The sequence below is a fragment of the Nansenia antarctica genome (genome assembly GCF_963989245.1).
Source record: "Nansenia antarctica genome assembly, chromosome: 13".
Lineage (NCBI taxonomy): Eukaryota > Metazoa > Chordata > Actinopteri > Argentiniformes > Microstomatidae > Nansenia > Nansenia antarctica.
In genome coordinates this window covers 2,092,329-2,115,209 of record NC_137683.1, presented here as the reverse complement: position 1 = coordinate 2,115,209, position 22,881 = coordinate 2,092,329, and the positions used below count along the sequence as shown (strand labels likewise).

General features: G+C 43.4%; 1 protein-coding gene across 1 annotated transcript in view; it reads right to left on the bottom strand.

The window, feature by feature from the left end:
- Window positions 1-5,590: 5,590 nt before the first annotated feature.
- The window catches only part of reck (reversion-inducing-cysteine-rich protein with kazal motifs), a gene marked incomplete at both ends in the record, with an annotated part of 72,986 nt that continues 55,695 nt past the window's right edge, over window positions 5,591-22,881 (bottom strand). The window contains 7 exons of the mRNA XM_080544372.1: window positions 5,591-5,818; window positions 6,792-6,947; window positions 11,972-12,045; window positions 13,176-13,386; window positions 14,849-15,044; window positions 18,904-19,075; window positions 19,560-19,682. Coding sequence (XP_080400498.1) covers window positions 5,591-5,818; window positions 6,792-6,947; window positions 11,972-12,045; window positions 13,176-13,386; window positions 14,849-15,044; window positions 18,904-19,075; window positions 19,560-19,682 — 1,160 coding nt within the window. The remainder of the gene's footprint in view (window positions 5,819-6,791; window positions 6,948-11,971; window positions 12,046-13,175; window positions 13,387-14,848; window positions 15,045-18,903; window positions 19,076-19,559; window positions 19,683-22,881) is intronic.

Sequence of the window (22,881 nt, the reverse complement as noted above, 5' to 3'; positions counted from 1 at the left end):
TAGTCCTTGTGGGCTTTTATCCTCTTCAGCCTTAATAAAAGATCTGAGCTGAATTAGTTCATCGGCTAAACTGCCATCTAGGTCAGATGGGTATGCAGATGCCAGAACTTTTGCCTTCTCAATGAGTGAGGCATTGGACTCATTGGACTCATTGGATTTGACATAGAAAAGCACATTGAACAAACTGCACAGGTGTCCGTAGGCCTCCAGACGGTGTCCGAGGCTCTGAATAAGCGTGTCGATGGCAACATTGAAGGTCTCTATCTGAAACTTGCGTCTTCCATCAAGCTCAATATCCTGCTCTCCATTCTCGTCAGCAAAAGTCTTGCGTCTCTTTCTGCGATGGCTATCATGTCTGTAAGTCTGGCTGACACCCGGTATACTCAGAGCTGCGCTTTCAAAACTGTCAAAAAGGTCTCTTTGTGCAGCCACAAAATCACGCAACGATTCAAGTGCCCTAACTGCGGTTAAAAGGGCTATATTTCTTTGCTGCAAAATAGCGCTGGTTGCTTGAAATCTTGATAATATGGTATCCCAAAACTTGGCCAAGAACGCCATTTCCAACCTATCCAATTGCGCACAGAGCCCAGCTGCTTCAGAGCCCGTGCCCCTATTTTCCATCTGATCCGTAGACAAAGTCCGAAGCTTCTCTTGTATCTTTTCATAATTTTGCCACAGTGCTTTCGTGGAGTCAGCACGGCAACTCCAGCGTGTAGAGGAGAGAGATTTAAGTGTAAAACTTATGGGCATATTTGAATCCCCAAATACTGTGGCCCAGCGATGTGTGGAGGCGGAGGTGAACGCATATAGAGACTGCAACAACTCAAAATATTTGCCAACTAGATCGCTACAGGCATCAATACTGTTGACACTGACCAGATTCAAAGAATGGGCAGCACAGGGGACATAGTGAATAAGTGGATTCCTCTTCTTTAGATGTGCCTGCAATCCATTGTATTTTCCAGACATATTACTGGCATTATCATACGACTGTCCACGGCAGTTTTCTATATCAAGTCCAAGATCGTGCACCATTGAGACAACACAGTGTGCTAAGCTTTCCCCTGTGTGACTGGTGATGGGTTCAAATCCTAGAAAGCGTTCCACTACATGGCCTGTTTTGCTCACAAATCTGAATATAAAGGTAAGCTGATCTACATGGGATAAATCGGGCGTCGAGTCGACTATTACAGAGAAATACTTAGCATCATGTAATTCCTTTGTAATGGCTTGTTTAGTTTTCTCTCCCATTTGTTCTATAAATTGTTCGTAAATTGTTGAGGATAAATATGAAACACTGCCCCTTCCCTTTTGTCCAAACTTTCTTATATGCTCAGCCAAGAACGGGTCATATTGTGACAACAATTCTAAGATGCCCAAGTAGTTTCCATTGTGTGGGGAATCTAGCAATTCATCACGCCCCCTAAATGCGTGACCCCTCTCCCCTAAGAACTTGATGACGGAGACAACTCTCCTAAGCACCTCTCTCCAATATTGCCTCTCTCCATCGATTTGCTTCATAAGGTCGGCGTCCACGGGGGCACATGTGATTCTCTGATGCAGGGCAAGCATGCAGGCACGATGTTCTTCACTTCTCTCGTGCTCGCCGATTCGCTCTGGGTGTTTCCAGTCACAATAGCCAGTAACGAATGCATGTGACTTTGTGGACAACAGCTTGCATGCAAAACAATAAATATTTCCTGTGGATGGGGAATACGTAATCCACTCTCTATCAACCACTTGGCCATTGGGCAAAATGCATTTCAGCTGTTCATTTGTTAAAACTCTGGATTTGCCACCAATCCCACTATCCCTTACAGACGCTAGATAATGTGCACGCCGATTCTGGAACACTTTAACTCCTCTGTCAATTAGAACCGCCTTGGCCCGCTTACTTTGAGTGATCTCCCACAAAGCTGGGTCAGTTACGGTTTCAAACCAAGCCTCGCTCTCCACTCTTTGAGTAGTCTGTAACTGATCCTCCATGTTAGCAGGCGGCGGAGGCGACACGCGTTGCCGTTTGGCCTCTTGAGCACCGGCCTGCTCCTCTTCCTCACTCGCCAGCACCAACAGTTGCCCTGGTGGTGCAGCATTCGCACTAGCACTAGCAGTGCTGCTGACTGGCTCTGGCTGTTGCTCATCTCCCACGGTGGGCTCGTCAGCCTCCCCCGCAACCCTAATGTTGTTCTCTTCATTTGTTTTAATATTCTTGAAAAAAATTGAAATTCGAGGAACATGATGTAAAATATCAGATTGTTTTGCTTCTTTTGCTTTTTTTATCTTTCGTTTAGCTGCTCCACTTAATGTGTGACGGTGCTCCATTTTACCTGTGCGTTGTCAGTCTCAAGTTCGTTGTTAATGACATTGACCTCGTGACCTCATGACCTCGTGACATTGACCTCGTGACCTGTCCCCCAGTACACAAACTGACAGCGCCCTCTAGTGTCTAGTTTCTATATCCTACTCATTAATCCAATGGGAATGTAGCCTGTATTCGCATTAGAATCTGAGTAGGCTATAGAAACTATGTAGCCCACACAAGCTTCTCTTTTTTTTGCAAGACGTGGGCCCCTATAAAATTGTTCAAAATAGTATATTCAAAAGTATATTCAAAATAGTTTTTTTATATAAGGAATCTCATTTGTCCCAGTTACAGTAGGACATTTTCTACCGGCATCCCTGCGACAAGAAATGCAAAGGGCCCCCTGATCTCTGGGGCCCCTGGGCCTGGGCCCGGTAGGCCCGTTCAGTAATATGTCTTTGCATACGCACGCACGCACGCATGCACACACACACACACACACACACAAGAGAGAGAGAAGGGGGGGGGGGGGGGTGGAGAGAGAGAGAGAGACTTCCCATGGTCATTAATTACACAGTCAGTGTTTAATACGTGTGTAAATCACCAGTGGATCAAAGGGGAGCCGCGGAGGCCCTTTATCTGCCACCAGGGGGCGTCACAGCCTCATCTCCCTGCAGAGCCTCAGAGGCTCCTGGCTGGAGGAATCACACACTCCCTCCCTTACAGCATGCCCTGTGGGATAGCACAATAGCACTCTTGTCTAACAGGTCTATAGTATTCACCCTATGACACACACCCCTTGTGGTGATGGTATGTCGTTGCATGTTCGGTGGATATCTAAGAATACTGAAAATATCTGGATTATCAGAGACCTCTAAGTTCCCTTGCAGTAGTATGAAGCAAATCTAAATGTGACTGACTTAAATGACATTTGAACAGGTTAATAAATACTTTATTAGATTCATCTGACTGTGAATATGTGTCTGTGTGGTATGCAACCCCGCTTCTCTGTCGATCCTGTGAGAGCTTTAAAAGAAAATCTATGATGTAACACAAAACGTTCTGTTTGATTGTAGAGTTTTATATTTCATAAAATATGCATTTTGTTGGCATCTTACACACATTGCAAAGTACTGGCACCTGGAGACAAAGATGCAATACGGGTGATGATTAAAGTAACGTTTCCGTGTCTACATCTCTACTCTTTCTAGACATTGTCAATACGAACACATTTGATATCATAAAAAAACATACATAAAAACAAGAGTTGGAAAAACTCGAGAGACAAACAGATACCATAAAGACCCTTGAGGTGGGCTTGCTGCTACAAAGCTGCCTAGCACGATAATACTGTCTGAGAACGGGACACTTCGTGTGGCGTAGGCATAGAGACAACATAGAATCAGACGCAAGGACAGGACCAACATAGTACAATACATTCTGGAGTAAAACACTTCATAATTATCATCATGCAAGAATAACATTTAAAAATGGCACATCATGGTGATCATCATTATCTCAATCCATTTTAGATACATATCAAATATAGAACATTTAGGAAATTCTTATCAACATTAGAAAGTTATTGCATTACTTCATATAAGAACTATATGCAAGGCATATTGTCGATATATCTTACCCACATGCATGGATAAGTGGTGATTGTCATTTTTATATTTAAAATGGCTGTCATTCCTCATTCTTCTATCTTATCTACACAGAGGAACAACCTGGATCCCTTTTAGTCTTTCAGCTTACGGAGCGAGCAGATAGCCTGGCGCCAGATGTTCTCTGGCCAACATCACCGTTATTACTGTCACATCTGCCACAGTCTGCCATCTCTGTATGACACGACATTGACAATGATAGTCAGAGGAGTTGGCTAAAAAAACATCCAGATATGGATCCAGGCTAGACGTGCTAGTGGGAATGCTTTGTGTCTGTAACCTGTGTGTGTACCAGGGTTGTCTCAGCACCCCCCCACCCCTTCTGATGTACAATAGTACACATGTAAGACCTGGATACGGGAGGATCGGGGGGTAATTGGACCTCTGAGACAGACTGAGACAAATGTTGTGTCTGGGAGCACCTGTCTGACACGCCTGTCTAGCATCTGTGTCTACCTGACTCCCCCTTCCAGACTCCACCACCTGGCTCCCCTGTATCACACACACACACACACACACACACACACACACACACACACACACACACAGCTATGACCCCCCCCCCCCGCCCACCAACACACATATCCACACACACAGCTTTAGCGTGGAGAACACTATCCACGATATCCTTCCAAAGTACCAATACCCCTATACAGCTTTACATGAGATTAAGCTCCACCCCACCACACTCTCAGAGGAGAGAGAGATTAAGCTCCACCCCTCCACACTCTCAGAGGAGAGGGAGATTAAGCTCCACCCCTCCACACTCTCAGAGGAGAGGGAGATTAAGCTCCACCCCTCCACACTCTCAGAGGAGAGGGAGATTAAGCTCCACCCCTCCACACTCTCAGAGGAGAGGGAGATTAAGCTCCACCCCTCCACACTCTCAGAGGAGAGAGAGATTAAGCTCCACCCCTCCACACTCTCAGAGGAGAGAGAGTGAGAGCCACAACACTCCTCCACAGTAGAGGGGGAGAGAGAGAGACAGATAGATCCAATCATTCAACCTCTCCCCGGGGTTAGAGGCTGAGAGAGAGAGAGAGCTGCTGATGCTGGTACCTAATGGATACAAGGCCTCTGTGTTCAACTCCACTTTTTGGGGGGAACATTCAACTCCAGCTTTCCCTTAACAGCAGAACTATATGCAACAAAGCTGGAAGGGCCTCGTTGTCAACAGCTCTCATGGATTCAACACCATCCACCTGGTACTGTCGTTTTTATAATTCATGATTGTTGTTTACGCTGGTGTAGAGTTAATGAAAATGATTGTCAACGCTTTTTACAGGCTGTGGTTCTCTGTCACATAAAGACGCTTTCTGAGGGGTCAGAATACTACAAGATACTCGCATCAAATGTCTTACTGGGGACAGGGAGAGGGGGTGGGGTTAGGGAGAGGGGGGCGGGGTTACGTCAGGGGACAGGGAGAGGGGGGCGGGGTTAGGGCAGGGGACAGGGAGAGGGGGGCGGGGTTACGTCAGGGGACAGGGAGAGGGGGGCGGGGTTAGGGCAGGGGACAGGGAGAGGGGGGCGGGGTTAGGGCAGGGGACAGGGAGAGGGGGGCGGGGTTAGGGCAGGGGACAGGGAGAGGGGGGCGGGGGCTGGAGGGCCATAGGAGAGGCAGCTAGGCCTTGCTGAAGCCTGGGGCTAAGGTGAGGAGAAGGCTCAGAGCGAGGCAGAGGAAGATGGACTGCGGTGAGAGTGTAGCCTTGGGGAAGCCCGCGGAGCTGATGGTGGAGATCTTAACTTCTGAGGTGAGGAAGGCAGACAGGGGCACGTGGGACACCAGGGTGGGGCTGCCGGAGTTGATGAGGGCATCAATCTTCTCTGCCTCCTTACTGCAGGCTTCAATCTGCAACAAACACAACCATGATACAGTTAAGAAGGAGAAGAAAGTCCAAGAACGCTTTGACTATTCAAATAATTATTCTTTGCTCTTTTTATGTTATCATGGGCCAAACAGTTTATAAACCAGGTTGTGCTCAACTGCCCAAATGTCATTGCCCAGCCTAACATCATGGTTGTCCCTCTTCTATGGATTTTAGGGTGCATATTAACAACTTGCCGGAGACTACAACTGGAAATTAGCCACGTAGGCTAAAGCTGCTCCATGTACTGCTGTCCTGCTGTTCATTAATGAGGACTGTCCACCAAACTATAAACTAATAAACTAAACTAAACTAAACTAAACTAAACTAAACTCTTCCACTCCACTGTCCCTTTCCCTCCTCTAGTACCTAGCTGTTTTTTTTACCTAGCTGTTTTTTTTACTGCTCACTTCTTTTTGTGTAGTAAGAGTAATTGTGTCTTAGAAAAGCGGTATATATAAATTCAATGTATTATTATTATTATCATTATCATTATTATTATTATTATCATTATCATTATTATTATTATTATTATTATTATTATTATCATTATCATTATTATTATCATTATCATTATTATTATTATTATTATCATTATAATTATAATTATTATTATTATTATTATTATTATTATCATTATCATTATTATTATCATTATTATTATTATTATTATTATTATCATTATCATTATCATTATCATTATTATTATTGTAAAATGACTACTGGAGTAAAAGCCCAGTGTTCTGACTGTGGGCATGGATCATTCTCCATCTGGGCTTGTTTGGAGAGGTAGTGGAAAGTGGAGGAGGGCTCAATTAAACGCAGGACACAAAAACTCTCACAACACCCGAATGATCTGCTCTGCCCCCCAGGGCTCCTACAGGATAGACAGCCTAAGACCCTCCCTGGCTGTCTTCAGTGTGTCCCTCCCTGACAGAGGGACACGGCCAGACATACCTGCAGAGGAGTGGGCTGCTGGTCCACAGGGACGATGAGGATGACAACCTCTGAGTCGATGCTCAGGTAGCCAAAGATGTCACACTGAGGCACGGAGATGTGCAGCCGCAGGATCTGCAGGATGTCATGGACCGTCACCGGCTGGTTCCTGTTCAACTGCAGGACCAGAAGCAGAACCAGAGAGAGAGAGAGAGAGAGAGAGAGAGAGAGAGAGAGAGAGAGAGAGAGAGAGAGAGAGGGAGAGAGAGAGGCTTTAGCATTTGAGCACCATTAGTTTGAGCACCATACACAATTCTAGAATCTATAATATACTCTAATTAGAATGCAAATTTGAACACTTTAATTCAGGGATGTCATAGATCGGGTTGTTCCGAGAGGATAGATCGGCTTTGAATTGGGAAAATAACAATTAAGGTAACTCAGAAAGCATTGCTTGCATAATGTATTTTTAAAATTTCAGGTTGTAATCCCTACCACGCCTGATTATGGGACAAAAAGTTTTACTCATAATTACAGCTATTTATTGTACTTGGTAAGGTACATATCAGTATATATCTTTCTATAGTTTCTTATTATTGAAACGTTGAAACTTATATAAAAAAAACACATTCTGAATAAAAGTCTGGACAATTTGATTGATTGACGACTTGTTCCCGGTTTCACCAGCTGCTGTCATCTATGATACTGACTCTGTCATCTATGACACTGACTCTGTCATCTATGACACTGACTCTGTCATCTATGACACTGACTCTGTCATCTATGACACTGACTCTGTCATCTATGACACTGACTCTGTCATCAATGATACTGACTCTGTCATCTATGACACTGACTCTGTCATCTATGACACTGACTCTGTCATCTATGACACTGACTCTGTCATCTATGACACTGACTCTGTCATCTATGACACTGACTCTGTCATCTATGACACTGACTCTGTCATCTATGATACTGACTCTGTCATCTATGATACTGACTCTGTCATCTATGACACTGACTCTGTCATCTATGACACTGACTCTGTCATCTATGATACTGACTCTGTCATCTATGACACTGACTCTGTCATCTATGACACTGACTCTGTCATCTATGACACTGACTCTGTCATCTATGATACTGACTCTGTCATCTATGATACTGACTCTGTCATCTATGACACTGACTCTGTCATCTATGATACTGACTCTGTCATCTATGATACTGACTGTCATCTATGACACTGACTCTGTCATCTATGATACTGACTGTGTCATCTATGACACTGACTCTGTCATCTATGATACTGACTCTGTCATCTATGATACTGACTCTGTCATCTATGATACTGACTGTCATCTATGACACTGACTCTGTCATCTATGACACTGACTCTGTCATCTATGATACTGACTCTGTCATCTATGACACTGACTCTGTCATCTATGATACTGACTCTGTCATCTATGATACTGACTCTGTCATCTATGATACTGACTCTGTCATCTATGATACTGACTCTGTCATCTATGATACTGACTCTGTCATCTATGACACTGACTCTGTCATCTATGATACTGACTCTGTCATCTATGATACTGACTCTGTCATCTATGACACTGACTCTGTCATCTATGACACTGACTGTCATCTATGATACTGACTCTGTCATCTATGATACTGACTCTGTCATCTATGATACTGACTCTGTCATCTATGATACTGACTCTGTCATCTATGATACTGACTCTGTCATCTATGATACTGACTCTGTCATCTATGATACTGACTCTGTCATCTATGACACTGACTCTGTCATCTATGACACTGACTCTGTCATCTATGATACTGACTCTGTCATCTATGACACTGACTCTGTCATCTATGATACTGACTCTGTCATCTATGATACTGACTCTGTCATCTATGACACTGACTCTGTCATCTATGACACTGACTCTGTCATCTATGACACTGACTCTGTCATCTATGATACTGACTCTGTCATCTATGACACTGACTCTGTCATCTATGACACTGACTCTGTCATCTATGACACTGACTCTGTCATCTATGATACTGACTCTGTCATCTATGATACTGACTCTGTCATCTATGATACTGACTCTGTCATCTATGATACTGACTCTGTCATCTATGATACTGACTCTGTCATCTATGATACTGACTCTGTCATCTATGATACTGACTCTGTCATCTATGATACTGACTGTCATCTATGATACTGACTGTCATCTATGACACTGACTCTGTCATCTATGATACTGACTCTGTCATCTATGATACTGACTCTGTCATCTATGATACTGACTCTGTCATCTATGACACTGACTCTGTCATCTATGATACTGACTCTGTCATCTATGATACTGACTCTGTCATCTATGATACTGACTCTGTCATCTATGACACTGACTCTGTCATCTATGATACTGACTCTGTCATCTATGATACTGACTCTGTCATCTATGACACTGACTCTGTCATCTATGACACTGACTCTGTCATCTATGATACTGACTCTGTCATCTATGATACTGACTGTCATCTATGATACTGACTCTGTCATCTATGATACTGACTCTGTCATCTATGATACTGACTCTGTCATCTATGATACTGACTCTGTCATCTATGATACTGACTCTGTCATCTATGATACTGACTCTGTCATCTATGATACTGACTGTCATCTATGACACTGACTCTGTCATCTATGACACTGACTCTGTCATCTATGATACTGACTCTGTCATCTATGATACTGACTGTCATCTATGATACTGACTCTGTCATCTATGACACTGACTCTGTCATCTATGATACTGACTGTCATCTATGATACTGACTCTGTCATCTATGACACTGACTCTGTCATCTAAGGCAGTGAATGTAGGCAGAGTACAGGCACATAGCAGAGGACTGTCATTTCGTTTTACTGACACATACCCTTATACAGGGTATCACCTATACAGGGTATCAGTCTATACAAGGTATCAGTCTATACAAGGTATCAGTCTATACAAGGTATCAGTCTATACACGGTATCAGTCTATACAAGGTATCAGTCTATACAAGGTATCAGTCTATACAAGGTATCAGTCTATACAAGGTATCAGTCTATACAAGGTATCAGTCTATACAGGGTATCAGTCTATACAAGGTATCAGTCTATACAAGGTATCAGTCTATACAAGGTATCAGTCTATACAAGGTATCAGCCCAACACCATTTCCAAAGGTGGTTTGTTTGGAATTAGCAGGCTTATGATTGAGACTCAACCTTAATAGGATGTTTGTGTTGGGGATTAGGGGGAGACTAACCAGGGTTTATAATTAATCTGCTTTCAATTAGATGTTTTTGCTGCATTATTAGCTGTTACTATAGCTGTTATGTATCCAGAAGTCATTTCTGGGAATTTACGTTTAGACTCTGGCACAATGAAGTACTTCGAAACACGCAAAGAATTCCCACATGGAGAGGCATGTGATGTTGATGCTGGTTATTAGTGTGCTTGCAGTAGCAATAAACACTATTGTTCTTGTACATATTTATTTAAGTGTGCTTGCAGTAGCAAGCAACACTTATTGTTATTGTACATACTGTACAGGCCAAAAGTTTGGACACACCTTCTCATTCAATGTGTTTCCTTTATTTTCATGACTATTTACATTGTAGATTCTCACTGAAGGCATCACAACTATGAATGAACACATGTGGAATGATGTACTTAACAAAAAAGTGTGAAATAACTCTAAATATGTCTTATATTTTAGATTCCTCAAAGTAGCCACCCTTTGCTTTTTTGTTGTTAATAAAAAAAAATGTTTTGTTGTTAATAAAATATATAATAATAATATTAAATATATATATATAATAACATATTATATTTAATATTATTATTATATATTTTATTAACAACAAAAAAGCAAAGGGTGGCTACTTTGAGGAATCTAAAATATAAGACATATTTAGAGTTATTTCACACTTTATTGTTAAATACATAATTCCTATGTGTTCATTCATAGTTTTGATGCCTTCAGTGAGAATCTACAATGTACCAAATAGTCATGAAAATAAAGGAAACGCATTGAATGAGAAGGTGTGTCCAAACCTTTGGCCTGTACTGTATATATTATTAAGTGTGCTTGCAGTAGCAAGCAACACTTATTGTTATTGTCCATATATATTTAGTGTGCTTTCAGTAGCAATAATAATATTATTATTATAGCTACATTTGCCACGGCTTCTTGTCCCACAGTTTTCGCACCAGGTAGACATGAGAGGTGTCAAAACATGCGTCTCGCGTTGCTGTTGTCCGGTGGAAGGTTACGGAATACAGTTTACCCACAATTGTGCAATATGACAACCCTAGTTGACTATCTGTGCAGTATAGTACAGTGGATTGTGTACATAGCCTTTATTTATGTAAACCAGCTCCTTACCTTACCGTGTGATTTTGTGCTTTTTCTATTTTATTTTTATTTTTTTTCCCTTTCCTAACACCAGGGGAACCACCCCTCCTAAATTTCGTTGTTTGGTACCTGTACTGTAGCAATGACAAATAAAGTCCATTCCATTCCATTCCATTCCATTCCAATTCCACTTTTTCTGGAGAAACCCAAAAAAAACACAACTCGGCCCCTGGGTGAGCTAGAGAAACGCGGTCTTCGCCGAGGGGTGCAGGGGAGTAGCTTGGGTGCAGGGGGGGGTGGGGGGGGGCAGAGTCACTGACCTGCCCCCTACTGGCTGTGAGGGGCAAGCACACTTCACAATTTCCACAGGAATTGTCCCTGTCTAGTTGTGAATGCTACTATACTATTTTGGATCTATGCCTCCCTCTAGTGGTCACTCGGTGTCATTACAGTTGAAAACGTACTGTATGCAACTGCTACTGCTAGGCCATTTAATGTGATTGTAAGAGATGGCTGAAGCTTGATTTTACATATCTAGACTGTATGCCATTCCAGGAAATTGTCACCACCCTTTGCCTTCATTCATATACACTGATCTGGTAAAACAGAATAAGTGAAAGCAATATTATGGCAAAATCCAGCTAACTGCTTATACCTATGATTGGACTAGTGGCCTTAGAAGAGTGAGCTATTGAGGCAGAGAAAAGACAACGTTTTGGAATCAAACCCAGATGCAGATACATAAGTAGAGACCCTGACCTTGGCAAAGACGTTCATCAGCTCCTTGTTCCACAGGATCTGCAGCATACCAGCACACAGAGGACAGCAGGCTCCTGGCAGGGTCACACATGTTAGAGGTCAGAGGGCATTTCTGCTTCACTGGGATTGAGACAGCGGAGATTGACAGGAAGGATGGGTGAGAGAGAGGAGGAATGACAGAGAGGAGGAATGGCAGGATAGGTCGATTGCCGTAATGGAACCAGGGACCCCTGTGAGTACATGGCATGTGACACTAATGGAACCAGGGTCCCCTGTGCGTACATGGCATGTGACACTAAGACCCGTCCTGTCACACCCTGTCCTCCTCCATGGCTGTCTGTCAGTAGTCCACACAGGGTTCCACATTAACGCTTGCCTGCTTGCCCGGAGCTAGTCAAGAAATCACTGGGTTTGTTTGCACAAGCCCGACGACGCTGCTGGATCCTGGATCTGTGTATCGGTGTGCAGGAAGAACAACAGACGGCGCAGGCGCCAGACCAGACTAGATTATCGTGGAGTGAAGATATTAATAAAGCGTACGCGCCTGTCGATCACTCGTCCCATCGCGTACCCTTTAATAATGATCTTCACTCCACGATCATCTAGTCTGGTCTGGCGCCTGCGCTGTCTGTTGTTCTTCCTGCACACCGCTCCGGGCAAGCGGGCTAGCGTTAATGACCAACCCTGCCAAAGTGGCCTCCTGTGACCTGTTCCTTTATGTTCACTGGTCACTGGATGCAATCACACAAGCCTAATGTACTGGATGTTTTTCGATATCGAAGCAGATGTAGAGAGAGACACGAAGAAGAAGAAGAAGAAGAAGAAGGAGAAGAAGAAGAAGGAGAAGAAGAAGAAGGAGAAGAAGAAGATGATGAAGAAGAAGAAGAAGATGAAGAAGAAGAAGAAGAAGGAGAAGAAGAAGAAGAAGAAGGAGAAGAAGGAGAAGAAGAAGAAGAAGAAGGAGAAGAAGAAGGAGAAGAAGAAGGAGAAGAAGAAGAAGAAGAAGAAGGAGAAGAAGAAGAAGAAGAAGAAGAAGAAGAAGAAGGAGAAGGAGAAGAAGAAGAAGAAGAAGAAGAAGAAGGAGAAGGAGAAGAAGATGAAGAAGAAGAAGAAGAAGGAGAAGGAGAAGAAGAAGAAGAAGAATGATGCAGCAGCTACTTGAGACACACTGTTAATGTCCTAAAGCAGAACATGAGTGACCCACCTGGGGGAGTGACGGGGACGCAGCCGGGGGTGGAGAGGGCGGGGCAGGGGATCATGTTGCAGCCTGAGTCAGAGACCAACTCTGACACCGCCCCCACGGCGTGGCACCGCCCCTGGTAGTCCATGGCAACGCGGTCTGAGTAGGCCTCGCACACTGTGTTGTAGGTCTCGCCATTGTGCCCGCACACTGGCCTGGGCTTCCTGCAAGCATCCTGCACACGCACACAGACACACACAATCGGTTTACATGGCTTGTAAATATACTTTCGTTTTAGGACCTGTTCAAAAGCAAGGACTGTGTGATCATCTAATTATGTGTAGTTATGTGTTTTTAGCATGTTGATGTTCTATCAGCATGTTATGTTATTAAAATACAGTTTAGACCTAGCCGCTAGCTGTTAGCAGCGTTAGCAGCAGTTTCCGGTTTCATGACAGCCAGTTTAACCCTATATGTGCCTGAGGTCTAACAACATTCAAATGACTCTAACTTCGTCCTCTTTTTTCAGATTTCAATGTATGACACATCATTTGAAAGCTTACAATCTGTAGTTTCAGTAAGTAATGTAGCCTACTGGTTTATCAAAACACTGGCTGGTGTCACATTTGAAAGTGTTTTTAGTTTTTTTTATGTATATTTATATTTGTTTATATTATACAATATACCAGTCATATTCTGGAATGTGTCTAAAGTTCCATAAGTATAAGCAAAATAAAGTTAAGCAACAGTTTGGAAATAAATAGTAGCATTTTTCCTCTCCTTACGCACAAAAACACAGAACCTTACCTGACATTATAGTCATATAGTAGTATAGTATATATAGTATTATAGTAATATAGTAGTATAGTAATATAGTAATATAGTAGTATAGTAATATAGTAATATAGTACCTGGTATTATAGTAATATAGTACCTGGCATTATAGTAATATAGTAGTATAGTAATATAGTACCTTATATAGTACCATTATAGTAATATAGTATTATAGTAATATAGTAGCTTATATAGTACCATTATAGTAATATAGTAGTATAGTATATATAGTATTATAGTAGTATAGAAGTATAGTATATATAGTATTATAGTAATATAGTAGCTTATATAGTACCATTATAGTAATATAGTAGCTTATATAGTACCATTATAGTAGTATAGTAGTATAGTATATATAGTATGATAGTAATATAGTAGTATAGTAATATAGTAATATAGTATTATAGTAATATAGTAGCTTATATAGTACCATTATAGTAGTATAGTAGTATAGTAATATAGTAGTATAGTAATATAGTAATATAGTAGTATAGTAATATAGTAATATAGTACCTGGCATTATAGTAATATAGTAGTATAGTAATATAGTACCTTATATAGTACCATTATAGTAATATAGTAGTATAGTATATATAGTATTATAGTAGTATAGTAGTATAGTATATATAGTATTATAGTAGTATAGTAGTATAGTATATTATTATAGTAATATAGTAGCTTATATAGTACCATTATAGTAATATAGTAGTATAGTAATATAGTAGTATAGTAATATAGTAGCTTATATAGTACCATTACAGTAGTATAGTAGTATAGTATATATAGTATTATAGTAATATAGTAGTATAGTATATATAGTATTATAGTAGTATAGTATATATAGTATGATAGTAATATAGTACCTGGCATTGGCCCATGTAGGCAAGCGTCTTGCCCCCCTGGTACAGCTGGCAGAGGTTGGTGTGCATGTTGCCGTCCGTGTCGCAGGCGGGGTCCATGTGGCTCTTGTCACAGCCGGAGGGGCGGCCCACACACTGGTGCTGCTGACAGGGGTAGTCGGCCATGTCACTCAGACACACTCTGCGGTGGGGGATGCACCTGAGAACCAGGGGAAGGACAAGGAGATGGTCACCCCAGAGTTAGCATGTGGCTTTTTTTGAGCTGCATATTTATAGCGAGAAACCTCACAACAAATAATACACACTAGAATGTCATTAGCATCCATCCCACTGACTCTCTGTGGGAAGTGTAGCTATGACGCTGTTCAATTCAGTGACGCCAGCCCTGCTGGCAATAGTACAGCCACACACACACAGACGCACACGCACACGCACACGCATACGCACACGCATACGCACGCACACACACAGAGTGGGGTGAAAGTAAACACACAGGGTCTCTCTTCATCTGGTGCACTGAAGCATCTCTCGCCAGCCATCTCTCGCCGAACCTGAGCATCAATCAGGTGTTCCACATGGTTTACAGACCCAAAGTCTTTTTTATTGTCTTGTTTACCAAAGAACAAACGCTTCAGAGAGCCGGCCGACTCAGTACGTCTTTGAAAAGGCGGCCAAGGGGAGTTGTTATGAAATGTGTTGTTGTGCGTTACATGAAGGGCGTTGCCAAAAGCCATAATTCTTTACTGTGTGGAGGGGGAGAGAGTTACAGACAGGCAGTTAAAGAGGGGGCCTCTGAAGTTGGCAGTCCCAGGGTTATGAGTATGGCCTGTGTCTAGAGAGCAACAACAGTCAGCTGGCATTATCCACTGGGAGATGAGGCTACAAAGGCTACAAATTCAATTCATGTCTCAATTCTTATTTCTGCAGCGTCAAATATGAAAAAAACGGCTTCATATAAATCTAAAACATTAGTGTCTTGGGTCGGGGGCACATGAATATCAGATAGTGGACTGCCTCTGGTCCCCCCCAAGCTGCAGCATAATGGACCGCCCCTCCCAGTCTCCCTTCCTGGTATCTGACCCCCTGCAGTAGAGGGTTATGACAACAAGCGGTTTGGGCTGGTTGAGTGATGGAAGAGAGAATGAATGATCCTGGGGAGAGCTCAGGGAGCCCAGAGTGGGGGAGGGGTTTGTGGCTGGTGGGTTAGAACAACACACCCCATACCAACACTCCTTATGGCTGAGTTACTGCCAGCGACCGCAGGAGGGAGCAGCCTAGTCACACCTGAACCAACAATACAGCTGTCCCTCACTGCAGGGAACTGAGAGAGAGAGAGAGAGAGAGAGAGAGACAGAGAGAGAGAGAGACACAGAGAGAGAGAGAGACAGAGAGAGAGAGAGAGAGAGAGAGAGAGAGAGAGAGAGGAGGGTGAAGAGTAAGGAGTGAAGCAGCCACTAGGGGGCCCCACTAACATTGGATACAAACTTTTTATTTTGTATTTTTTATATAAAACAAAGAAAATAAGTGGCCCTTCATTGTGTCAACCTTAATTTCAATATATAGGCCTATATTAAAAAAATATATACATAGTTAGCCGTATCCAATAGCAACATGACTTTGACGTCACACGCTCAATTGGCAGCGAGACACAAGGAAAATGAGCAAGCGAAAATACCTCAGCGGTGCGCAAAAACTGGAACTTTCCTATAAAAAGGAACAAAATTAAGCGAAACTTCGAAAAATGTCATCTTTTCTTTTACCCAATGCAGCTTCTGAGACTAACGCGGGTAGGGATGCGATTAGCACTGGGTCAGGGACAAACGTCTTTGATGCACCTGTTGCTAGCAGCACCACTGTGGAGGCCAGTGTTACTGCAGCTGGCATAGCGCGGGCTGACCCGGCCGACGACAACGAGGACCCGCCACCTGACCAGTCTACTAGCTGCACTCCCACTGATCAACCAGGCGAGGAGTCTGAGGATGCTATTATTAATCTAGAGAAGGCAACAACAACCACAGGTGAACACTATCCATCAGACAGAGCCAATTTCCCAGTTGATTTAACGGATCCTATGCTGAAGAGGACCGTACTTGAGTTGGGATCGTGTAAACCGGTAGATTCTCTATTCGGACATTATAGCCGCTATATGTGGGACTGTCGGTCCGATATTGTAAAATAAATAAATAAATGTTTACGGAAGTACATGTCTCAAGTATTATCTCGGCGGTTAGTCGAGTGAAAGAAAAACAACATACAGATGATAATTCACACAATATAATACCACGAAAGCGTACAGCACTAAACAATAACATTTATTTGGGCAGCATCATACTCAAACTCAGGCAGAAGGGCAGGGTCCGGCCAGGTTCAGAGTCACAGACTGTCAGTGCATCATACAGGTACATAATTCAGCATGGTTATAGCTGTTTCTTTTTCTATTCTACTTCTGCTGTCTGCGTCTCCCTGGGTATTCCTAGACCAGATGGCAAACAGTAAAGAAATGCCACAATATACCAGGACTTAAGAAACGAGATGTCCAACAAAGGATTTGACAAACCCTGGCCTATTTTGCGCAACAAGTAGACTCTGATGCAGCGGAGACAGGGTTGCCAGATGGGCTGGTTTTTGGTGGATTTAGAAGTTTTTAGATTGGTTAGGTTGGAAATTCTCAATCCCATCTGGCAACCCTTAGCGGAGAGTCTACAGATTGTATGTTTACAGATATCGCACTGCTGTGCACACCACACTTTGTTAAAAGAAATAAAGCTTGTACTTTTCTACTTATAATACATTCTACTGATGTAGTCTACTTTTAGTTATAGGCTATTGCTCTCACTTGTTTGTACCTTTTGCTAAGTCAAGCATTTAGAATGTAGAGTGCATATTGCGAAATTTCGCAACGTCAATAACGCATCGGACTCTAAAAAACGCACGTTTTTTTTTACCTCCGTTGCGAAAGGGCCCCCGCCGCCACCTTGCGGGGGGGCCTCGGGATTTTGCGGTACGCCACTGGAGTGAAGGGTGCGGGCATGCAGGAAGGGAGGTGTATCTCCAGGGTTAGGGTTAGTTCCTCCTCCCGTTCGGACCAGCAGTACGCTCCCTCTCCTTCACATCAACACATGAGAGAGACAACTCTCCTGTCCTACTGTCTCCTGTCTCTCCTTATCACTAACATGAGAGAACAAACAGGATACGTTTCGACCTCATCCCCCTTATGTTTGTCAGATTTGTGACTATGGAGAAAAATAGAATAATGATAATAATTGTTTTGTTTGCCATGCAATCAACTTGTCAGTACATTTTGGGGAATTTGGTATTTTTTGCTCTAGGCACAGGGCCAGCCTGTGAAAAGTTCACACAGAGAGGACAGAAGGAAAGGACCGACGGAAAGGACTGAAGGAAAGGACTGAAGGAAAGGACCGAAGGAAAGGACCGACGGAAAGGACTGAAGGAAAGGACTGAAGGAAAGGACCGAAGGAAAGGACTGAAGGAAAGGACCGAAGGAAAGGACTGAAGGAAAGGACTGAAGGAAAGGACTGAAGGAAAGGACACAAGGAAAGGACACAAGGAAAGGACACAAGGAAAGGACTGAAGGAAATGACTGAAGGAAAGGACACAAGGAAAGGACACAAGGAAAGGACTGAAGGAAAGGACTGAAGGAAAGGACACAAGGAAAGGACACAAGGAAAGGACTGAAGGAAAGGACTGAAGGAAAGGACTGAAGGAAAGGACCGAAGGAAAGGACCGAAGGAAAGGACTGAAGGAAAGGACTGAAGGAAAGGACTGAAGGAAAGGACACAAGGAAAGGACACAAGGAAAGGACAGAAGGAAAGGACTGGAGGAAATGACTGAAGGAAAGGACACAAGGAAAGGACACAAGGAAAGGACTGAAGGAAAGGACTGAAGGAAAGGACACAAGGAAAGGACACAAGGAAAGGACACACAGAAAGGACACAAGGAAAGGACAGAAGGAAAGGACACACAGAAAGGACACAAGGAAAGGACACAAGGAAAGGACAGCAGGGTAAGAAGGGAATGACAGCAGTGGAGGGCCTCACCTCTGGTTCCTCTGGCAGGGGTTGGGGGAGCAGGGGTCGCTGCTGCGGCAGTGCCCAAACACAAACTGTTGGTCTTTGAAGCCCATGCAGCGCGCCACGCAGGCGCTGGGGTAGGTACGGCCGTTACGAGCACACACCGGCACAAACCGGTCTGGGCAGCCACACGGCAACCCTGCGGAGGGGAGAGGACAAATACATAGAGACAACATTCTACATTTGAGATGTTGGACCATTAGCAGCAGACGCTTTTCATCCAAAGAGATTTACAACTCCAGATCACAGGGACAGTCTCTCTGGAGTAACTTAGGGCTGAGTGTCTTACTCAAGGGCACACTAGTTAGTGGTGGTGTTCCCAGGTCTTACTCAAGGGCACACTAGTTAGTGGTGGTGTTCCCAGGTCTTACTCAAGGGCACACTAGTTAGTGGTGGTGTTCCCAGCTGGGATTTGAACTCATGACCTTCTAACCACCAATCCAACTCACTAGAGAGGATACTTATTATTGATTATGCAGCCACAGATATTTGAACGTATTTGAACACGCAAGCACACACACACACACACACACACACACACACACACACACACACACACCTGCATGCAGGCACGCAAGCACACACACACACACACACACACACACACACACACACACACACACCTGTGAAGCGTTGGCGGTCCTCTTCTGAGCTGTCGGCGGTCAGGCACTGTCGTTTGGAGCAGATGGTGTCACCAGCAAAGCATGAGCAGGGGTGGCAGTCCACCCTGAAGGACGTCCCATGATCTGATTGGCACACACATGGATCAACCAATCACCAATTGCCTAACAGGTTGTGCAGCTTCAATGATAATATGGATTATATGGAGCAGTATCAATATTTGATAACGCCATACTACTATTGATTGTAACAATGATTCCAAATGTATAAAAGGGCCATAACTATCATATCATAACTATCCCCTTAGATGCATCAACTCTACCTCTCGCCATCTACAAGTGATTGAACAGTATTGACCCAGTAACCCATTTCTTCTTGATCTCATCCCAAGCTTTCTCAACGTTTTCTTTCTTCTGAGTATGAAGCATAGCATTTACAATCTGTTCAATCTACCCCCTCTTACAAGACTTCCCTATAGGATGACTTAATGTTCCTCTTAATGTTCTAGAACTGAGCTCTGGAACCCTCTCACACAGCCACATCTGGGTCAGATAACCCTGAAACATCTGACCTCCCTCTTAAGCGGAGGGAAAACAAACATAAAAGCAAAACCAATAAACTTATTTGGGTTCAAACAAATGTAGATTGAAAACCAATACACATAATAAAAAAATAGTCATAGTAGTCAAAAATAGTCAAGGGGGGGAGGGGGTTGAGTTTGAGTTTGTGTTGTCAGTCTCTATGGAGAATCGCTATTGGAAGTCTGATCCGTTCCCACTAGAGGGCAGTGGCGCAGAGAGGCAGAGGCCCTGTGGAGCCTGAGGGGATGTGGTTACTCTACACTGAGAGAGAGAAAGGGAGAGAGAGAGAGTGAAAGAGAGTGAAAGAGAGAGAGAAAGAGAGAGAGGGGGGGGGGCACTCCTTTCAAGTCCCCCAGCGCTGATACTTGGGGCGGGCCGGCAGACTGAACCCACAGGAAGGAAATACCAGCCTGTGGTCGCTTTTCTGTTTGAAATGTTGTGTACCGGGGAGAGGGGGGGGGGAGAGAGGAGGAATGGTGGGGATGCTTACACAACATGAGCCTTTTACTTTCACCACCAGCAACACATTCATCTATGGTTAACACGACACACTGTGACTGGCCTCAACTCCTTTCACTTATACAGAACTACTATCTGAAGTCAACCCCCAAGAACTACTATCTGAAGTCTGTCTGAAGTCTATCTGAGTCTATATGAAGTCTATATGAAGTCTTTATGAAGTCTATATGAAGTCTATATGAAGTCTGTCTGAAGTCTATATGAAGTCTATATGAAGTCTATATGAAGTCTATATGAAGTCTATCTGAGTCTATATGAAGTCTGTCTGAAGTCTATATGAAGTCTATATGAAGTCTATATGAAGTCTATATGAAGTCTATATGAAGTCTATATGAAGTCTATCTGAGTCTATATGAAGTCTGTCTGAAGTCTATATGAAGTCTATATGAAGTCTGTCTGAAGCCTATATGAAGTCTATATGAAGTCTATATGAAGTCTATATGAAGTCTGTCTGAAGTCTATCTGAGTCTATATGAAGTCTGTCTGAAGTCTATATGAAGTCTATATGAAGTCTATATGAAGTCTATATGAAGTCTATCTGAAGTCTATATGAAGTCTATATGAAGTCTATATGAAGTCTATATGAAGTCTATATGAAGTCTATCTGAGTCTATCTGAAGTCTATATGAAGTCTATCTGAAGTCTATATGAAGTCTGTCTGAAGTCTATCTGAGTCTATCAGAAGTCTATATGAAGTCTATATGAAGTCTGTCTGAGTCTATCAGAAGTCTATCAGAAGTCTATATGAAGTCTGTCTGAAGTCTATGAAGTCTATCTGAGTCTATATGAATGAATGGACTTTATTGTCATTGCTACAGTACAGGTACCAAACAACGAAATTTAGGAGGGGTGGCTCCCCTGGTGTTAGGAAAGAAAAAAGAAAAAAAAAACTTTAAAAAAAAAATCACAAGAAGGGAAGGAGCTGGTTTACATAAATAAAGGCTATGTACACAATCCACTGTACTATACTGTACAGATAGACGACTAGGGTTGTCATATTGCACAATAGTATTGTTTCACGTTATTTAAAGTGTCACAGTTTGCAGGCTTGAAATGTACATGTCTATATGAAGTCTATATGAAGTCTATATTAATTAATTTAATTAATTATATGAAGTCTGTCTGAAGTCTATATGAAGTCTATATGAAGTCTGTCTGAAGTCTATATGAAGTCTATATGAAGTCTATATGAAGTCGATATGAAGTCTATATGAAGTCTATCAGAAGTCTATATGAAGTCTGTCTGAAGTCTATATGAAGTCTATATGAAGTCTATATGAAGTCTATATGAAGTCTATATGAAGTCTATATGAAGTCTATATGACGTCTATGAAGCACGGTGAGCTGCCTAAACGACTACCGCCCGGTGGCACTCACACCAATCATCATGAAGTGCTTTGAGAAACTAGTCCGGGCCCACATAGTCCGGGCCCACATAGTCACAAGCCTCCCGCCCAACCTGGATCCATACCAGTTCGCCTACAGAGCCCACAGGTCCACAGAGGACGCCATCGCGACGACTCTCCACTCCACTCTATCCCACCTGGAGAGGGGAAACAGCTACGCGAGACTGCTCTTTGTGGACTTCAGCTCTGCCTTCAACACCATCCTTCCAGACAGGCTAGTGACCAAACTACTGGACCTGGGACTATCACACTCTATATGTGCATGGATCAAGGACTTCCTGTCTGACCGCCCCCAGAGGGTGCGGGTGGGCTCCCACACCTCCACAGCCCTCAGACTCAGCACTGGGTCCCCCCAGGGCTGCGTGCTAAGCCCCATCCTCTACAACCTCTACACCTACGACTTCACCCCCGTCCACCCCAGCAACTCCATCGTAAAGTTTGCAGACGACACCACCGTGGTGGGCTGCATCTCGGGGGGGGACGAGGCGGCGTACAGGGATGAGGTAGAGCAGCTGAGCAAGCTGTGCAAGGTTAACAACCTGCTGCTGAACCAGTCAAAGACCCAGGAAATCATCGTGGACTTCAGGAGGAAAAAATCTGAGGTCCAGCCCCTGCTCGTCGACGGAGGAAGAGTGGAGACAGTCTCAACCCTCCGATTCCTGGGGGTGAACATACAGGATGACCTGTCCTGGAAGAACAACACAGCAGCCATCATCAAGAAGGCACAACAGCGGCTCTTCTTCCTGAGAGTCCTCAGGAAAGACCACATCGGACAGGAGATGCTGGTGGCCTTCTACCGCTGCGCAGTGGAGAGCATC